General features: G+C 30.4%; 1 protein-coding gene across 1 annotated transcript; it reads right to left on the bottom strand.

Moving 5' to 3' along the window:
• Positions 1 to 1,193: 1,193 nt before the first annotated feature.
• On the bottom strand, positions 1,194 to 20,893 carry LOC148308914 (uncharacterized). The gene is made up of 8 exons (XM_088260952.1): positions 20,677 to 20,893; positions 15,138 to 15,255; positions 10,514 to 10,681; positions 8,303 to 8,436; positions 7,409 to 7,654; positions 5,586 to 6,010; positions 1,703 to 1,875; positions 1,194 to 1,413 (listed from the first exon to the last, which is right to left on the bottom strand). The coding sequence occupies exons 1-8, from the start codon at positions 20,722 to 20,724 to the stop codon at positions 1,322 to 1,324; spliced, it is 1,404 nt and encodes a 467-aa protein (XP_088117078.1). The 5' UTR covers positions 20,725 to 20,893; the 3' UTR covers positions 1,194 to 1,321.
• Between the last annotated feature and the right edge of the window lie 310 nt (positions 20,894 to 21,203).

The raw sequence follows: 21,203 nt of genomic DNA, 5'->3' as shown, positions 1-21,203 counted from the left end.
TATTTATTTCATAGATACATATTTTTTTTACTATATGTATAACGGCTCGTTAGGCATGGCCTGTGTTGAGCTGAATTACATACATGTTAATACAATTTTTTATTATTATTATGACTTGTTGTTTTTTTATTATTATTATATTATATACATTACATAAAGATTTTACAATAAAATAATTACACCTGGACTTTGATTAAATCACTTTCCACCTTGTCCCTTCCAACGAGAAGCAACCATCGACGGACACTGTTCTTAAAGACATGATCACTACTGGAATTCTTAATGGTTTCGGGCAGCAAATTAAATATCTTTGTCGCATGGAATGAAAAGGTTTTTTGCGCACAACTTATTTTAACGGATGGGCCAACATGGGTTACATTTAATGCTGCCCGGGTTCGAATATTTTGTTAAGTTCTTACCTTATCCATTTTATTCCAGAAGTGAATCAATGCTTCTTTGATGAACAGTTGCCGTATGTCTATTTAATTTATATATAACATAATTGAAACTGAAATGGGTTAATTTAAATAAAAATAAAAGTATTAATTGTTTTTTTTTATTAATTTAGAAATGAACACATACTGTGCAAAAAAAAACATGTAAACATTTTTTAAACATTAGTACTTAATATTATATAATACATGTCTTTATAAGACTTTGAAAAAGTCATCAGCGTTTTGAAATGAAAAAAAATAATGTTTCCTTATGAAGTTTGTAATAATGTTTTCCTGTCAGTTTATGAAGTTATTAACTAGTTTTACTCATACAAAATAAAAATCCATACTTAAATGTCACTTATACTATTAATTGATTACATATTTTTGTTGAGTTATTGCTTTTCATTAATTAAATCTTCATATTTTCATTTTTAATTTCAGTTTTACTTGGTAAATCCACTATTTCTTGAAAACTTTTGTGACACGTGTTTCGATGCATTCCGAAACATTTTCAAATACCGGATGGATATTACCACAATGTGACGAATCAATTAATAATTTATTAATCGATACGGTGTTTGAAAATGATGCAAAAAGCATAGAAACACGTGACACAGTTGATATTAAGAAAAAGTGGTATTTACCAAGTGAAACTTAAATTGAAAATGTATAAATAATACTACAAAGTGACTGCGTAATCAATTATCAAAGTTTATTTTTATTTTTATTTTTTATTTTTCATTATTTTTTAATGATGGTTTTGCTTTTGTAATACTGAGTGACTTTTGCATAGGTTGCTTTGCAATAAAATAATTGTATCTTATATTTTATATATCTCATCTAATATTTTTTTTATATAAACCGGAAATAAGACTTTAATCCGGTTATTGAATCGGCCTTGTTCCACCAGAATCAGAATTCATGCTGTGTTCTGAAGGCTTTCTGACGTTATTTGAAGAAGGGTTTCCGTTTCGGCCTGAAAATATAACAGATAACGTATGAGTTAAAAAAAAAACATTCGTAATTTTTTTTGACATCTCGTCAAAAATGAAGAAGAATATGGATGTCTGGGCATTTACGGGGCTGACGACCATCATAGGCTGGTTTAAGTGATCGCTTTACACGCGTGATCGGTGCGTGATTACTATAGTCGCTTTCATTTTTCAAAACTGGATTGCCGGACGGTAAAATTCCAGGTAGTGTCCACAAGCGCCCTCAGTGTGTAAGAATAAGCATTTCAAAAACTGGGTAGCGTATTTACAGACCCATTTCATTCTCGCGGCGTCTCTTGGGGAAGTGCAGCGTGTAGTCCGGCACCGGGACGGGTGGCAGGTAGTCGTCGTTGTCCTGGCGGGGCTTGGGGGCTTCTCTCCTGTACTGGACGTAGGACCAGGGCAGCTGGTTTCGTATCTCGTCAGGTCCGATGGGAGCGGCAGTCCTGGAACAAAGACAAAAACATCGATGTTTATAGTACTGGCTAGCATCTATAGTTGAGATGAGTAAGATTTTTAAATGAAATGTAAAACCCTCCCAAATACATAGTAGGAGACGCCTGAAAAGATACATTTGGACACATGTAAGTATATATATATATATATATATATATATATATATATATATATATATATATATATATATATATATATATATATATATATATATATATATATATATATATATATATATATATATATATTTATATATATATATATATATATATATATATATATATATATATATATATATATTTATATATATATATATATATATATATATATATATATATATATATATATATATATATATATATATATATATATATATATATATATATATATATATATATATATATATATATATATATATATATATATATATATATATACTTACATGTGTCCCAAATACATAGTAGGAGACGCCTGAAAAGATACATTTGGACACATGTAAGTATATATATATATATATATATATATATATATATATATATATATATATATATATATATATATATATATATATATATATATATATATATATATATATATATATATATATATTTATATATATATATATATATATATATATATATATATATATATATATATATATATATATATATATATATATATATATATATATATTATATATATATATATATATATATATATATATATATATATATATATATATATATATATATATATATATATTATATATATATATTATATATATATATATATATATATATATATATATATATATATATAAATATATATATATATATATATATATATATATATATATATATATATATATATATATATATATAATATATATATATATATATATATATATATATATATATATTTATATATATATATATATATATATATATATATATATATATATATATATTTATATATATATATATATATATATATATAAATATACATATATATATATATATATATATAAATATATATATATATATATATATATATATATATATATATATATATATATATATATATATATATATATATATATATATATATATATATATATATATGTATATATATATATATACATATATATATTACAAATTAAATTATTAAACCATATCCGCTCCCTGGGTGGAGCATATGGAGTCCACAAACTGTCTCCAGGCTTTTCTGTCGGCTGCCAGCTCAGATCCGCGTCCCGAAGTTCTGACGAGAACTGCTGACGAATTTTCAGCAGTGGTCGTCATGGGCGGCGTGAACCTGATGCCTTGTAAAAGAGGCAAGCTTGATTAAGGCTCTCAGGAAGCATGCGGAGTACATGGTAATGCCAACCGAATCGCCTTTTCTTGACGACTGTTGTGACCAAGATTTTTTCAAGAATGTCATAAGTTTGATAGATATTAACCCTCCCTGAGAATCGAATTCGGTGAACACAGACTTAAACTGTATTGAAAAGCATTATTTACTAATATGAAATTATTAAAAGAAAAAGAAAACCCTTGTATAATACACTCGTATATACCACTGAATGAGTTTTATTTCATATTATTTTTTGACATCTCATCAAAGATGAAGAAGAATATGGAAGTCTGGGCATTTACGGGGCTGACGACCGTCATCGGCTGGTTTAAGTGGCCACTTTACACACGTGTAACATTCACCAATTCTACCCATTATTGACAACCACACTACTCAAATTCTTGGAAGTTCTATATATATGAACCAATTTAGAAACCTTGTTCTTGAATCACTAGAACTTCACTTGAGACATCTATTGGTGAGATGTAAAGAAGCTTTTTTACTAAGCAGAAACTCTTATATTAGTATGTGAGGTCCGAATCCTGGATTATAATCACACACATGAGAAACGCCAGAAAATACCATTTTCATTTTTATTATTTTTTAAGCTTATAATTTGACCAGATAATTTATTTGCAACATTTTGAGTGTGTCCAAATACTTGTTCACAAAATCTGGATTACCTCCAATTACAGGAGTTATTTTCATATTCATATTATGAAAATAACTCCTGTAATTGGAGATAATCCAGATTTTGTGAACAAGTATTTGGACACACTCAAAATGTTGAGTTTTATTTCATTGTGGTTTTCGAAACTAGTCATGTGTAATGAAAAAAGAAACTCATAAAAAGATTTTGTTTAAATAATCATGTCATTCCGCAAAGTTAATGTCAAATTAATAAATAATATGAATATGAAATCGATCTGGCGAATTTGTAAAAATACAATGCATATCTTGATGTTGTTATTGCTTTTTGACAATTTATGGTACTTTGTAAATCACAATTTATATTATTCATTAGGGACGCAAGTATTCAAACATTGTTCCTGATATGGCAACCCTCTGAAAAAGCTTAAGTATTGTAAGTCAACAAAATCCCGAAAATCCCAAGATTAGTAATTTCAAATACGGGTGTTTCAGGGACTCTAAAACCACAGGAATCTCGTATTCTGGAATTGCAGTCTGGGGAACAAGACACAACTACTAATGAATCACGGGATGGCATACTTTATGTTTTATCAGCATATTTCCCTTTTCTGCGTAGTAGGTTTTGTAATCACCCCACGGATGCTGGATTGTCGCCCTTAATCCATCTAATTGGGTCCGCCGAAACTTGAAGGAATTCCGGGATACAGAAAATCATCTAATTGGTTCAGAAACTTTTTCGAGTTTTTTTGTTAAATTATATCAATATTTCTATGCAGATTCCACGCTTTGATGAATATTTCGTTTTTAATATTGTTCTCTTTTACTCTCCGTAGACGAATGGATGATGGAATTTATGGATTTACGTTTTTCAGATATATGAAAATTCACAATTCTACATATGTTGGATTGAGAAAATGTTAATTTTGAAGATTCCCGTTTATTAGAATGTGTGCATGATCCAAACCTTTTTTTTGCGTACTAGGAAATGTCTAAAAATATGATTTTTTCCATACAGATTGTTAGCACTTAACATTTTTGATGTCTTGTATTATTTCCAATCTAAAATAAAATGTACAAGTACCCAGGCCTTTGTGGGTTTTTTTCTGTATTAATGTAATATAATATTTTTGTACCTGTAGTTATATTATAAACAAACTTAAATTCATTGCAGAATTTTTTTATAAGATGAGAAATATATTCGGTAACGACAGCTTTAATCTGAAGCTTCGGCAGAGAAAGGTTAGGTGTTATGTCTGGTCAGTACTTCCATACGATGTTAAATCGTGGACCCTCAAAGTCCCCACTATAAACCGAATAGACCCATTCTAAATGTGGCTACATCGTAGAATGCCACGCATTCCATGGACCACTATGGTCAGCAACGCAAATGTGCTCCAAAGAGCAAGAGCAGGGAGACAGTTGCTGACTGATATCAAGGTTCAGCAACTGTCCTATTTGGGGCATGTGCTAAGAGAAGAGAAGTATGAGCTGTTGTACCTAATCATACAAGGCAAAATAAAGGGTCTACGAGGTGTGGGCAAACGACAGTTCTCCTGTCTCCGGAATTAGGAGTTGTTTAGAGCTGCCCAAGACAAGGACATTTACTCTCAAGTGGTAGACGACGTCAGGGGGACCTGACACGACATGAACAGAAGTTTTTTTTTATTCCATTGCAAAAATGCAAAAAAATAGATACCTTGGATTAGTTGGCTTGAGAACTGACACCGGTTGAGCTGGCAAGTTGACGTTGGCGCTGCCATTGTGTCTCGCCAGCCAGTCCTCGGTGTGCGGGTCCGCCGGGTAGCTGTAGGCGTCGCTCCCGTACTTGGACGGTATCGTCTCGTACTGGTTGCTGTTCATGCGGTCCACGCTGGGCGGCCTGGCCCCCGAGGCTGGTCGCCCGTACTGGCCGTTCGGCTGGTCCTGCGCCCGCCCGTACTGGCTGTTCGGCTGGTCCGGCGCACGCCCGTACTGGCCGTTCGGCTGGTCTGGCGCACGCCCGTACTGGCCGTTCGACTGGTCCGGCGCCATCCCGTACTGGCTCCGTACTCCGTAATAGAGGGGCTTGGGCGCCACGGGGGGTGGTGCCGGACGCGTCAGGGGTGCGGGGCGTTGGAATACCTAGGAGACGAAGTGAATTATTATATTTATTTGTTGCTATCACATTTACAAAGGGTATCATGCTTACTATTTACTTGGCTCAGTCTGGTTACATGGGAAAGAAATGCAATGTATTTTTCAAGGTTTTTTTGCAAGGTTTTAAAATATAAGTTTTGCGGGTTATTCCTTTAAAAAATGAGAGAAGGGTAGGCAAAAAAAAGCGCCATACCAATCTGTCTTTGCAAACATTCTTTGCCTCTTCCCCATTCATGCATCTCCTCATACATACCCACCTATTTCAACTCTTGACCTGATCACTCCCAAGTATTTGAAGTTCTTGTTCATGTCAAGTTTTCGTCGGTCTTTTGTACGTTTGCAAAGACAGAGTTGTGTGGTATTCTCCTCTCTCTCTCCTGTCTCCCACTGCGGGAAGCGGCGGGATGGTAAGCTAGTCAGTTATTTATTTATTTATTTTTATTATTTTTACTTATTTCAAAACATATTACATACATAAATCAGATATACATATAATATTCCTGGTGAGTAATTTCTATTTCTCATTATGGGACATGGGATTAAGGTAAACAAGACTAGAACATAAATAATAAAGTAACAAAAAAGTTTTTTTTTTTAAATAACCAAAACTAATACTAATACATGGCAAAATATAAAAACAACAAACAGGTATAATAAATAGGCACAAGAAGCATATTTAAAATGAATAAATGAGAAAATATGAAAAATGAGAAAATATAACAAATGAGAAAATATGAAAAAAAACTTAAGGTAAAAACAAAATAAGAAAATATGACTAATCACTACATACAAATCTTTCCATAAAGTACCTTCTCAGATAATTTATTTTGGATCCCCGAATGGGTTTTATTTTATATATGTCAGGCAGCTGGTTAATTTGGGTACTGGCAATATAATTTAAGGACCTTACTCCAGATTTAGTAGTGACTATCGGCTCCACGTGTATTTTGTTATGTCCTCGTGTATTATGATTATGAATTTCTTTGTTAAAAATCGGTATGGTGTTGCTGTGAGTCGTTTTAAATATTATTTGAAGCATTGTATTTGTAATCTCATAAGTTGGTAAAATGTCAAAAGGTATTATGTTAGTGGTCAAATAAATGTCTTTTACATGAGTGGTGTAAGGTAGACGAAATATATTTCTAATAACTCTATTTTGTATTACTTGGATATCGGAAATTCTCTTCTTAGTTGTGAAACCCCAGATACAGCAAAGGTATGACAGGTGGGAATGTATCATGGGAAAATATATTGATCGGAGCATCGATAAAGAGAGACTACCCTGCAATCGATATGATACTCCTGTTATCGTGACAATTTTTCTTTTAACATAATCAATGTGTTCCGGCCATGAGAGCTTAAGAAAAAGAATGTGATAAGTACCGGTGGAACTCCCTTGTCCTCTTCAGGCGCCACTCGGTTAGTCTTGTTGGTCTCGGAGACCACGAACACGAGCAAGACGATGTTGATTATCCAGAACAAAAGCAACCGACTGAAGTACGCCACCATGACGGCCGAAGCAGCCCAGGTTCCAGGTACTTCTGATTCGTCTATTATTTGTGTGACGTTAACCGAACCTCCTCCGGTGGGAATGTCAACATTCATGAAACTTATCAGATCCTTCAAATTCTGAAAAAAAGAACATACGGTTTTTTTAACCATCAATCAGGGCGTTTGTGCACTGTACGGTATTTCACCGCCCGACAGTCCGTTTTTTTACATTTTATTTTATTAGAAGGAAAAACAACAGTTTCAATACACGATAAATCAGAATAAAAAAAATCATGAATACCAATTACCTACAGTTTTTCACATTTATGCATAGGAAAAGTAAGGGAGAAAAATCTATATATTGAAATGAAAACGACTACGACAGTTTAGCGTGATCGAATTTACGCGCAACGTGTCACGCACCAATCGAGAGCACTTATCCGAAGAAAGATGGACAAGCCAACCCAAGCCAATCAACTGACTTGTCGGATGGTAAAATTCCGTGTAATTTCGTGTAGTGCACAAACGCCCTAAATCTATAACATCCATGTAGTGAAGTTTTTTTTAATTTTTTTAACGGGAATTGCATTTATTATTTACCTTACTTATTATGTACAAGGTTTATAGATCACGTACTCCGCATACCTCCCGAAAGCCTTAATCAAGCTTGCCACTTCTACAAGGCATCAAATTCGTGCCACCCAGGATGACCACTGCTGACAATTTGTCGGCAGTTTTCGTCAGAACTTCGGGACGCGGATTTGCTTATAATACGCGAATACTTACTGTGGTCTGTCCTATGTCTATAGAGTAGGTGATAGTTGCCACTAGATCAGCTAGTAAGGCTCCTGCAGACACAATGCACCAAGGTATAACTGTCGCATACATTGCGCTTCCCACAGTTTTTAAAATGGCTCCGACTAAAAGAGAAAAAAATATGCGTAAGACAAATATGCTTTGGAAGTGAAAACTTTTAGGTACCTACTAGAAATATTTGATTTTACGGTTTGCTAGCTTTGCATGTGTGGTCAACTTATTGTATATTAATATGATGATTTAAATATGAAAATATGATTGAGACTACGCGTTAGAAGTGAACCTTTTTAAAATTAAATAACTTTGTTATAGACAATTTTTTATTGATACAATTTAACTTACCGGTTTCGACAAGAACCTTGTCATTATCAGGGTTTATTTTAATTCAAAAACATTAAAATACTCCCACCAAAAAACTTCCACACACTCCTCAAAAATCCTAAATGTTATTTTTATTATTCATTGCATGGCAACCCCTAATAACAACTAATGGAATCACCCAAAAAACAGTATGAAGTATGCACGCATACGTAAAGTGGAGAACACACACAAAAACCTACTGAACCTTTTTAGGTTCTAGAAACAGTTGATTTTATATTTTGTTCTCTTTGCATCATTTGTTGACCATTATATTATTTCAGAATAAGAAAATGGTTGAGTAGAATTAATTTAAAAAAAATCTCTTTATTTAATAAAATATTTCTTTTATTTATAAATTTACGTTCATTTATATTCTAGGGCAGAATTTTTTTAAATGATTAAAAAATTATATATATTTGATGTATCCAATTTAATTTGATAACAAATATATTAGTGACATCTGTTGATATTTGAAGTAAACATTTATTTTAAAAGTACAGAGTTTAAACCACAATATTACTAGCATACATTAAAGCGTTTCACGTTTTCGTCTGTACCAGACAAATTTGTCATTCCGCGCCTAAAAAAGATTCATTTTAAAAATATTTATATTTATTTTCGCCCTCATGGGAATCAAACTTGAGACCTACAAAAGAGTAGTCAAATGCAATAACTAAAACACTATGGAGGTGGACAAACACAGAGTAAGTGGTTCAGATATTAATTTTCACTAATGTGACTAACCCAGAAGGACCTTCAATTGTATTCTCAAATAAGGATAACTTTAATGCACTAAAATGTCCATGTAATGTACATTGAATCCACATATAGATTACTGCTCAACAGTATTAACTAACTAAATAACTAACTAACTAACCATCACGCCGCTTCCCCGCAGGGGTAAGCAGAGAGAATAGAGCGCCACACCACTCTGTCCTTGCAAACATTCTTCTCCTCTTCCAAGTTCATGCATCTCCTCATACATACACGCCGATTGTTAAGACTCCTAACCTGACCACTTTCAAGTATTTGGCATTATTTTATCAACAGTATTATTTTTGACAAATAAAGCTATGAGAATAAAACTTAAGAAAAATTGATATAAGATTGTAGAAAAAATGAGGGAAGAACTCAATTGGTACCTATATATGTCGTAGTCGTACAGGAGAAAGTGATCAACTAATAAAACGTAAAATATTTAGGAGGGCCATTTAAGTCACCTTTGCTTGGTAAGAAAATAAACATCAATGCAGTTAGTCATTTTTAACAAGTCAAAATATTATCCTTTCATGTTTAAAATCACTTTGGGATATTTTCAGGACAATCTTACGCTAGTAAGATATCAAATAGTCAAAAATCACATTTTTGTAAAATAATGTACTTATAACTATGATATATCGCTCACTCCTTTCAAGAACGTCATAAATCAAAAAACTTGATTTTTCAAGAGAACGTTTTTAAAGTTTAAAAATATAATACAATGTTTTGAAAATAAATATCAAGCCAATTATTGAACTTTTTACTGTGCAACAGATCTTTTTATGTAAAATCTGAAGGTTTTTTCTCCATTTGAAAAATATTTAGTATATTTAAAAAAAAAATTAAATGACACCTTTTCTTCAAAATGCAAAAACAACACTTTCTGCCCTGTATCGGGTAAATATTAAGTAAAAAATATGCCGCTTTTGCTGGGATATAGTACATTTTCTGGGCATTCCGAAAACGTGCACGACTGAAAATTGACGATTTTTGATTTATGACGTTCTTAAAAGGAGTGAGCGATATATAAATATATATACATTATGAGAGGTTTTTACTTACAAAAGAGTAGAAAAGATGTCGCAATCAACAGACTGCTGATGACCAAATACACTAACATCCAGTCGTTAGTCCTAACTGCAGTGAAGTTCGTCTTGTGATAGGTCAGGTTGATGATACCCAACGAGTCGTCTATGTCTGCCAAGTCCAACGTCTTGGCGCATTCACTGTCTTATCAAAAAACAAACAAGTTATATTTATATATATATAACAATAGAACTAAATCTAACCAAAACTGAATATAAAGAAAAGTTACAATGATTAAAGAAAACACTTGTTTTTTACCACTTGAGTTTTATTATAGACTACATGTTTCAGAAGTTAAACTTTCATCATTCAGGTCTGTATAATAACTAAAATATAAAATATAAACTAACCCTTTCCCTTTACTTTCCCCTCTCCTTATTTATAGAACAATTTTATATTTTATATTTTAGTTATTATACAGACCTGAATGATGGAAGTTTAACTTCTGAAACATGTAGTCTATAATAAAACTCAAGTGGTAAAAAACAAGTGTTTTCTTTAATCATTGTAACATGTCTTACCACAAAGTTAATGCCGAAACAATAAATAAAATAAATAAAAATTCATCTTTGAGAATCCATAACGATTTTACAATAACAAAATGCAATAAATAGCAAACAATCCCAACAGAACATCAAATATTTGGGGACCAAATATTTCAAATAACCATCCTGCAGATATATAAAAAAAACAATATTTTAAAATTCAAAAAAATATGATGCAAAGCCTGTTATTTAATTGAAAAAAGAAACACAAAAATAGTAAAAAGAAAAAAAAAAACAATCAAATAATTCAAAAGTTTAAATAATAAACATTGAATGTAAGTCCCCAATTCAATATTAAATGTAAGTTGGTGAAATCAAGGTAGGTAAAGGAAACAGGAGCGGGAAGGGAGTTGAAGGGAAGAGCTGAAGGAAACCAAGGTAGAGTACTTTGATGGAAAGTTAAGGTCATATATATATATATATATATATATATATAAATATATATATATATATATATATATATATATATATATATATATATATATATATATATATATATATATATATATATATATATATATATATATATATATATATATATATATATATATATATATATATATATATATATATATATATATAAATATATATAGATATATATATATATATAAATATATATATATATATAAAATATATATATATATATATATATATATATATATATATATATATATATATATATATATATATATATATAAGTATATATATATATATATATATATATATATATATATATATATATATATATATATATATATATATATATATATATATATATATATATATATATATATATATATATATATATATATATATATATATATATATATATATATATATATATATATATATATATATATATATATATATATATATATATATATATTTATATATATATATATATATATATATATATATATATATATATATATATATAAATAAATATATATATATATAAATAAATAAATATATATATAAAATATATATATATATATATATATAGATATATATATATATATATATATATATATATATATATATATATATATATATATATATATATATATATATATATATATATATATATATAACAAATAAAAACCATTAAAAAATACATTTTTCAGGAAAATATTTCATTGTTGCATATTCTGCCTCCTGTGTGGAGCATATGAAGTCCACAGACTGCCTCCAAGCTCTTGCTATCAGCTGCTAGCTATTTTGCCTCGTCTTTTACAAGGCATACCCTCAGGACGTCCGCTACAGAACTTAGTTTTGTGTCCGCTACAGAACTTAGTTTTGTGTTCGTGTGATCTTCGGGCCGCAGACCTGACTTGGGAGGATGTACAGGACATGGAAGCCCAAAGGAGAGCTTGAGGCAGTTAAAAGACTCCATATGCTCCGTATTGGCAGCGTATATGGGTTATCTAAGCAAGTATGACTTTTTTACATATTTTTTTGAGCCATCAACATAGATGAAAAAGAATATGAATACTTTGATATTTCAAATAAAAATTAATATTTTCTTAAGCCATCTATTGGTATAAATCGCAATTCTCTAGTTTGCAGCCTAGTACTTAAAGTATTAGAAAATATAAAAAAATTGTTTAACAGAATACAAGAGTTCGCATAAGTACGTATGAAAATTAAACATACAATACGTAAAACGGCGCCAAAAATATACATATCGCTTAATCCTTTCAAGGACGTCATAAATCAAAAATCGTCAATTTTCAGTTGTGCATGTTTTCGGAATGCCCAGAAAATGTACTATATCCCAGCAAAAGAGGGATATTTTTAAATTATTATTTACCCGCTGCAGGGCAAAAAATGTTTTTTTTTGCATTTTGAAGAAAAGGTCTTGTTTAATTATTTTCAAGAAGAGAAAAAACCTTCAGGTTTTACCTAAAATGATCTGTTGCACAGTAAAAAGTTCAATAAATGGCTTGATATTTTTTTTTAATAGAGTTTTATATTTTTAAACTTTAAAACCGTTCTCCTGAAAAATCAAGTTTTTTGATTTATGACGTTCTTGAAAGGAGTGAGCGATATGTGTATTTATATTCTCTATTAAACTTATTTTGCAATTTATGTTACCTTCAGGGTAGAATAAGACTGCCATTATTTAAAAACAAAAACAGAATCGCAAAATTGTATTATGTATAAATGTATGATGAGATGCCTGAATTTATGAACAATGAAAATAATTTGACATGAAATGTTATGTTTTTTGTAAGAAGATGTAAATACAAACGATTTGATGTTAAATTAAGTGTTAAAATTAGTTGTTTTGTAAATATAATATAAGCTAGACAAAAAAGTATAAAAATAATATATTTTGATGTAAAAATAGAACACATCCTGTGAAAGATTAAAAATTAAAAAAAACGACCGAAAAAGACTTGGCACGACAGAAGAGTGTGGCATTCCATACTTTCAGTGATGGCGTGATGGTAGTAGTAGTAGTAGTATGTAAAATGATAACATTTCGTATGTATGTAAAATAATAAGTTAACCTTCATTTTAATACAAAAGTATTGAATATTGTGAAACAGTAATTTCGATAATAATCGATAAAATTGTTACGCCATTCGCAATCACTCGAATCAAAAGAAAATCTGTTATACACATTTATAACAGGAAAAATTTCTCAACGTACTATCGCGGTCAATTTTCTTTGTCATTTAATTTATTTTACATATTAGACAAGTCTCATAGACAAAAGGTTGCTTAAAAAAGCATAATAGCAACGTTTAAAATTAACCGCCTTAATCTACACAGATTGAGCACTGCTAACAAATAAACATTCTTTATTGACATCCCTTTGGCATGGCTTTTCATAGGCTGGTTTAAGTTATCACCTTACACACGTGTAACATTCACCTTCCAATTCTGATACAATACCAATCTTGATATAAATAACTCCTGGAAAGTAGAGGAAAATCCAAAATTGTGAAACAATGTTTAAATATTTTTAACATTGGAAAAATGACGTTGTCAGGCGTCTGCAAGTGGATAAAATAATTCGGAAAAAAATCTTAAATACATGTCATAAAGGTTTTCGTCAATTAAAACTTACTAACTTCAATCATAGATGTCGCGAAAAAAGTAATATCTACAAGGTAATATCTTTATAATTGATAAATAAATACATATTCCGAAATTTAAGTAGTGCGGTTGTTAATCGAGGGAAGAAAAGCATATATAACACTGTATAATGTGATAACTTATACATGAACTGTGTCGCCTACTTTCAAAATCCGCCAGATCCAATTTTATAAGATTTTAAAATAAATACTCTATCGGAATGTCAAAGGTGTGTTACTTTTTAAAATATTTATATACTTGAAAAACCCTGTTAAAAATACTTAAAACAGCGTTGTATTTCAAATTCCGCTGTATTCATGGAACTTGCCTTCTGACCCATATCTGCCAATATGAAAGCGGTAATAAATCAAAAATTAAGATGACGTCATTATCGGTTTGTGTCTCGTGTTATTTTTAAATACTGATTTTTTTGAAAATGGGAAATTTCTCAATTTCATAGTATTTTATCCAAAGATAGACAAATCTTTGAAACATAAATGTTACACGGAGAATTTAGCATTTAACATTTTTTGTAAAATCGACTTACATGGACCTGGCGGATTTTAAAATTAGGCCACACAACTAGCCTATGACAGGTCGTATGACCATCTAAATGTCCAGACTTGCATATTTTTCTTCATATATGTTGAAATATCAAAAAACAATATTAATATACACAACTCCAAACAATATTAATATCATAAGTGGAGCAAAGTCGAGAAATTTATGACCAAAAATATGGAAATTCATACTAATTTTTTTCTGCAAATAAATGTTTCTATGACTCTTGTTTCTTGACCATTATTTGGCAATGTTTGTTTTCAGTCGCAAATCCATCGCAGTATATTTTGAATTAACGCAAATTTCGGACGATTTTTTATAATATTGAAATGACTAAACTATATGGGCATTGAATTCACTGAAGCAGGACTAAGCGAAGTATTCCCGAGCTATTGTGCAAGGATACTTACTGTAGAAATAAACAAAGTTTAATATCTTATTCAGGATGTTCCCACTGTTCAGGTCCAGGTCGCATTGGTACGCCATCACGCCAAATGTAGAGAAAACGATGTAGATGATTCCCTGAATCTAGAATGAATAAGAACAATTATAAATATCCTTTAGATCCTTCAAATTTTCAATAAGAACATAAACAATAGGGGGAGGTTTATGGCTTATAGGGGGAGACTTCATTTCCAGCATGGAAAATAATATTCTTCATGATCCGAATACATTTTGGGACTACATAAAGTTTCAAAAATCGGATGGCGGGCATATAACTCCATGGCTTGGGGTGAAAAAATAGTACGGGGTGCAGACATTGCCGAGGCGGTTGCAGATTATTTTAAGACTGTTTATAGTAGTGAACCTTTGCTTCTTGATATTAGCATTGCCAAGCATTGCCAAGTTAGCATTAGCATTGCCAAGTTCGCCGACCGGTGCACAGTTTATTGATGTTTACAATATCAATGAGAATGATGTGGACGACACTATTAAAAAAATGAGTAATACTAATTCTCTTGGTCCGGATTTCATTCCAACTTTCTTCCTAAAAGGCTGCTTGGATTTGATTAAAATACCATTTTGTTTTTTTATATAATCCGTGAATACAGGGGTCTTCCCGGTAACATCGAAGATGTTAAAAGTTACTCCTATACATAAGAGTGGCTCTAAATATTCATAAGAGTTAGAAGATGAAGAAAGAAGTCTACGTGCGTGTGTGTGCGTGCGTGTGTGTATGTTTGTGTATGTGTGTGTATGTGTGTGTATGTGTGTGTTTGTGTGTGTATGTGTGTGTATGTGTATGTGTATGTGTATGTGTGTGTGTGTGTGTGTGTGTGTGTGTGTGCGTGTATTATGTTTGTTTGTATTTATATGTAACTTTTCTCAATATTATTTTTCTTTTAATAGAGTATTATGTATTTTGATAACTTATTATTATTCTTATTTTTTTCCTCATCTATTAAGTATTATCTTATCTTCAAAATCTATTGAATAACAACACACATGTGAAAGAATCCAAGACCATTGCATATATATAAGAAACGTGAACTTTTTGCATAAAATTCGTTCAAGATTCTTTTGAGGAGTTTTGGATTAATGATTTATTAAACAATTTCTTCCCCGAATTTTTCTCAGCAGAAATAAGAAAAATAAAATAAAATATTAAGAGTTCACGTGCTGGCTCTAATCTTCATAAAATATGAAAACACCTCGGATTTTATGAACTCAGTTATACGAAAAAAGATTTAACCCTCAAAAACATGACCGAGACCTTAAATAAGACGGAAAGATGAAAGCAAAGTTTATTTTCGTGTAATTAGACATCCACCGAACCAGAAATATATTTTGGTAAACTGCATATTTAATGTAGAACTATGTCTGGATAGCCCACAACATAAATAAAACCTTTTTCCAACTTTTATATGTTACACTTCGTTCATTTTCGACGGGAGTTGGCACGATTTTTAAAACACTTTGTTAAACTTTGTAATTATTTTATTTTATCATGAAATATGGTTAAAACTATTTTTACGCTTTGCTTATTTTTATTATACATACAAATATGTATTACAAACATATTTTTAAAATTGATTTTTAATTTTATTTTTAAAAACACTTATTTAAAAGGATGTGTTAATATTATTAATCGATAACTAACGAGGTTGTATGAAATATTTTTCCTTTAAAGAGAAAATTATTACTACTTTGCAATTATTCCAATATTATTAAATGGTGGCGATATCGGCGTCAATTTTTTTATGAAGTTGAGATGTTAAAAAATATATTAAAATACCATTTTTAGTACATTGTTAAGATATCTGAATGTTAAGATGTAAAAATATATATTTATATATAATTTTTTTCGAATATTATTCAATGGGGATGAAAGTGGGGGCGATATTTAAATAAAGATATCTAAATTTTTAGATTTAAAAATTTGTATCAAAATACCATTTTTCGTACATTATTCATAGGGGGCGATAATTTTATAATATATTTTAATATTGAGATATAAAAATATGCATGTATTCAAATACTATTTATGAACATTATTCAATGAGGAGGCTAAAATGGGGGCGATATTTTTATAAACTTATTTAAATTTTCAGATGTAAAACTTTGTTTTAAAAAACTGTTTTTCGAACATAATTCAATGGGGGGGGGGGCGAAAGTAGGGGTGATATTTTTATGAAGACTCATAATATGTAGAAAAATCTCAAAAATGTTGTTGAAATATGCCAGATCGATAAATATTATAATTTCTGTTACTTGAACAGAACGTCGATAGTTTATTATCATTTCAGTCATTCCCATAGATAATTATCCAAAGGCCAGATAAATGATTTATGAATTTGAATTATCAATGATAACCAACAAGTTGGTTGCAAACACATTCATACATATTTATAACAATCAATTGTTGTGTGTCATACGAATTGTAGATAACATTTTATTAGGTACCATTAGAAACTGAAATATACCCGTATTTACACAAAAATGACAACTTTATATTGTAAACAAAATGTTTAAATTACCTACTGGCATCTTCCGGCAGAGCTTTTTTTATATTTTAATAAAAATAATAAAACTCTTATCTGCACCCCAATGGTGCATAGGGCACTGTTTCATATAAACGCAGTGTTATATTGATCGTTTACACATGAAGGAAAGGTGATCAGCCCTCCGCTTCAGGTACCAGTCCAGGGTAATATTGAATAAATATTATAGTGAAAAAAATCACTTATATTTATTTGACCTCCCCCCTGGGAATCGAACCCGAGACCTCCAGAACGGTAGCCGAGCGTGCTGACCATTACACTACGGAGGTGGACAAAAAATATTTTAATTAACATAAAAGCTATTTTATAGAATAAATAATTTTTTTCTTACATTTTTATGTACAACTTAGATACCTGTAGAGGTCCTCACCAAAAAGTTACATTTCCAATATTGTACAACAATCATTTAAATGCAAATCTGTTCTGTTTACTGTATTCTATCGATATTTTAATTAAAGTTTCGACAAAACGTGACCAATCCTGTGTTAAACCAATGTGAAATCATTAAATCAGACCAAAATGTTTCACTTTTACAAGCTAGAATTCTTGATTACTTAAAATCATTTATAAAGGATATGTAACGTTTTGGTGAGGACCTCCACGTATGATTTTATTTTATTATTTTATTTTCAGACAAAAATTAAAGACAAGACCTCCCTGGAAATTTACCATTTTAAAATAAAGCATAACAAATTAATGTGGTGAACTAATTTTTATCTAACAAACTATATGTTTTTATTTATTTGCGGCATTACTGCCTTTTACAAAAAATAACATAGAAATTAGAAATTAAGATAGATTACATAGAAAATAAAAATAAATGATAAAAAATATAAATAACAATAATGAAAAATAAAAAGATAAGTACTTATAAGTAATAAAACAAATGCAAAACTAGATTTTAAAAAAATTGGTACAAATTAGGGAAGCTAATAATCGAAATAAAATTCATACCACGAGATCCAAAAAGTGCACTGTACATTTTAACTAAAACATGTTTATTGATGTACTTAAAATATCAACCAATGGCCCGCATTTATTTCTTTATCTTAAAATTTTTGGAATAGGAAAGAACATATGGTAGTTAGTTTTCAAATGGCTACACTGAAAAATATTATGTTATCGTGTGTGCCGGGTCGGTATTTTCAAATACGATACAATAGAATTAGATACGCATGTATATCGTGTTATGAAAACTTTTTAAATTCAATAAGGTTGTAAATTTTAGCATCGCATGGCCACTTGTTTGCATTCCAGGGCTCCCCTACTCTCCCCACAAAGTTATAACCGTTTGCCTTGAAATTTCAACATAACGTCGCGTTTGAATACGGCCGTATATTTGAAAAGCATGCTATATGAAAAGCAACTATTTTACCACAAAAGTAGCATCTGTTGCACGTTACGGTAATTACACTAAATATTGCTCATGGCAGACAGCGTGCTTCTTGACAACCTTTATCAATTACCATTAGCTTCGATCGCATTGATACTTCATAAATGCTTCAATGATTTTTTAAGTTTCAATAATTCAAAAGACAAAAAATCCACATTCATTAATATTACAACAAATAAACATGAGGAATCCAACAACATTGCATATGTTTATACATCATTAAAAAATTAATAGTATATGAATGTTTTATTATGGGTATAATGGTGTACGATACACAAGTGTACAAAGCGATCACTTAAGCCAGCTAAATGTCAAATTCGTAAGCCCCGAAACGCTCAGACTTCCATATTTTTTCCCTATAAAATCGATAGATGCTTCGTCTCAAGCTGAGACACATTTAATATACAAAATCTAACTAAGATTTATCAATTTTTGTTCCTAATATATGACAATTGTTCACAACGACTCACGTAAAAAAAATAGATGTATTTTGACTAAATTATATCAGTAGAGTCATCGAGTCGTCATAAATATCAATAGATACAAGGATGACATGTTTCTCCGTATCGTTTCGGGTATTGTGACAAAGCCGCATATAACAAAAAAACAACTATTTGAATTCATCTTTTGCTTGGAAAATCTATTTTAACATGTTTCAATGCATTCCGCATCATTTTCAAATATCGCAATTATGCGGAATGCGGCGAGAATCGTATCATAATAGAGAAGTGGTATTTACGAAGTAAAATGTAAATTAAAAATGGATAGATATTATCTCAATTGACTCCCGAATCAGTTTGTGAAAAAAAATCTTATAACGTTCGTACTTGACTTTCGACATAAATTTAAGAAAAATGTAAATAATGTAAGAAAAGGTTTGGATCGAGTTTGTGATTAATTTTTATTGGATTTTTCCAACTGTGGGTTAATATATATTAAAATATATATTAACCCACAGTTGGAAAATATATATTATGTAATACGTGAGCGACAATGTCTTGAAAGGCATTTTCAAGGCTTAGAGTTTTTATCAGGACGAATGAAAATCTTAAAAAAGTTGGATTTATATGATGTTCAAAATATTTTAATATATATATTTACAACAATACTACAGATTTTTTTGGATCTTTTAGATTTATGATCAATCTCATGACACAGTACATATGAATTCACAACAGCCATCTTTGTTGGATTGAGAAAGCTTTAATTTAGCAGAGACCCCTTTATTTGGACTTATGCAAGATCCGAACCCCGGATTATTTTACCATCCTGGGAAACGCCTGAAAACAGGATTTTTTAATGGAGTTTATAATTTGACCCTTATTTTAATTTTAACCAGCCTTTATAAGTCATAAGCTCTGAACATACCCAGACTTCTATATTCTTCTGCATCTGTATTGAGATGTCAAAACGTATCTCTTAGATATACGATTAATATCATGACACAATACATATGAATTTACTACAGCCATCTGTGTTTGATTGAGAAAGATTTCATTTAGTTAACAAGTATTTGGACACACTCAAAGTATTGTCAGTAAAAGTTGGTCTTACCGTACTCCATATTGAGGCGAATATAGCCGAACCACGTTTCGACGACATGATCAGATAGATCAGTCTTCGTCCGATTTAACGAGAGTAGGAAATGTTTCAATGACGGTTATTCCTGCGAGAAATCAACTTAGATAACTTTGAAAAACATTTTGCATTCTAACAGAGGCGCTGTCATTGAATCATTTTCATGTTGCCACGAAATGACAGGTACGACACAAACTGACCCACACACATTATCAGATTGTCAACCAACACAGGTGTAGATAGCAAACATATTATACGAACGATATCGGGAAATTACAGTGGCAGGCCGAATTTCACTTTATTTTGTATATTAAAAGCATTGTTAACACTCCCCTTATCTTATTTTTTGCCATCTCATCAAAGATGAAGAAGAATATGAAAGTCTGGGAATCTACGGGGCTGGCGACCGTCATAGGCTGGTTAAAGTGATCATTTTATACACGTGTAACATCCACCAATCGTACCCATTATTGACAACCATGGTTGGTCAAAAAATAATATGA

This window comes from Brachycentrus maculatus, unplaced genomic scaffold (assembly GCF_059751285.1).
Source record: "Brachycentrus maculatus isolate JH-2025_06_01 unplaced genomic scaffold, ASM5975128v1 h1tg000144l, whole genome shotgun sequence".
NCBI classification, from domain to species: domain Eukaryota; kingdom Metazoa; phylum Arthropoda; class Insecta; order Trichoptera; family Brachycentridae; genus Brachycentrus; species Brachycentrus maculatus.
Note: the sequence above shows the minus strand (reverse complement) of the source record. Positions and strands in the feature narration are given on the sequence as shown.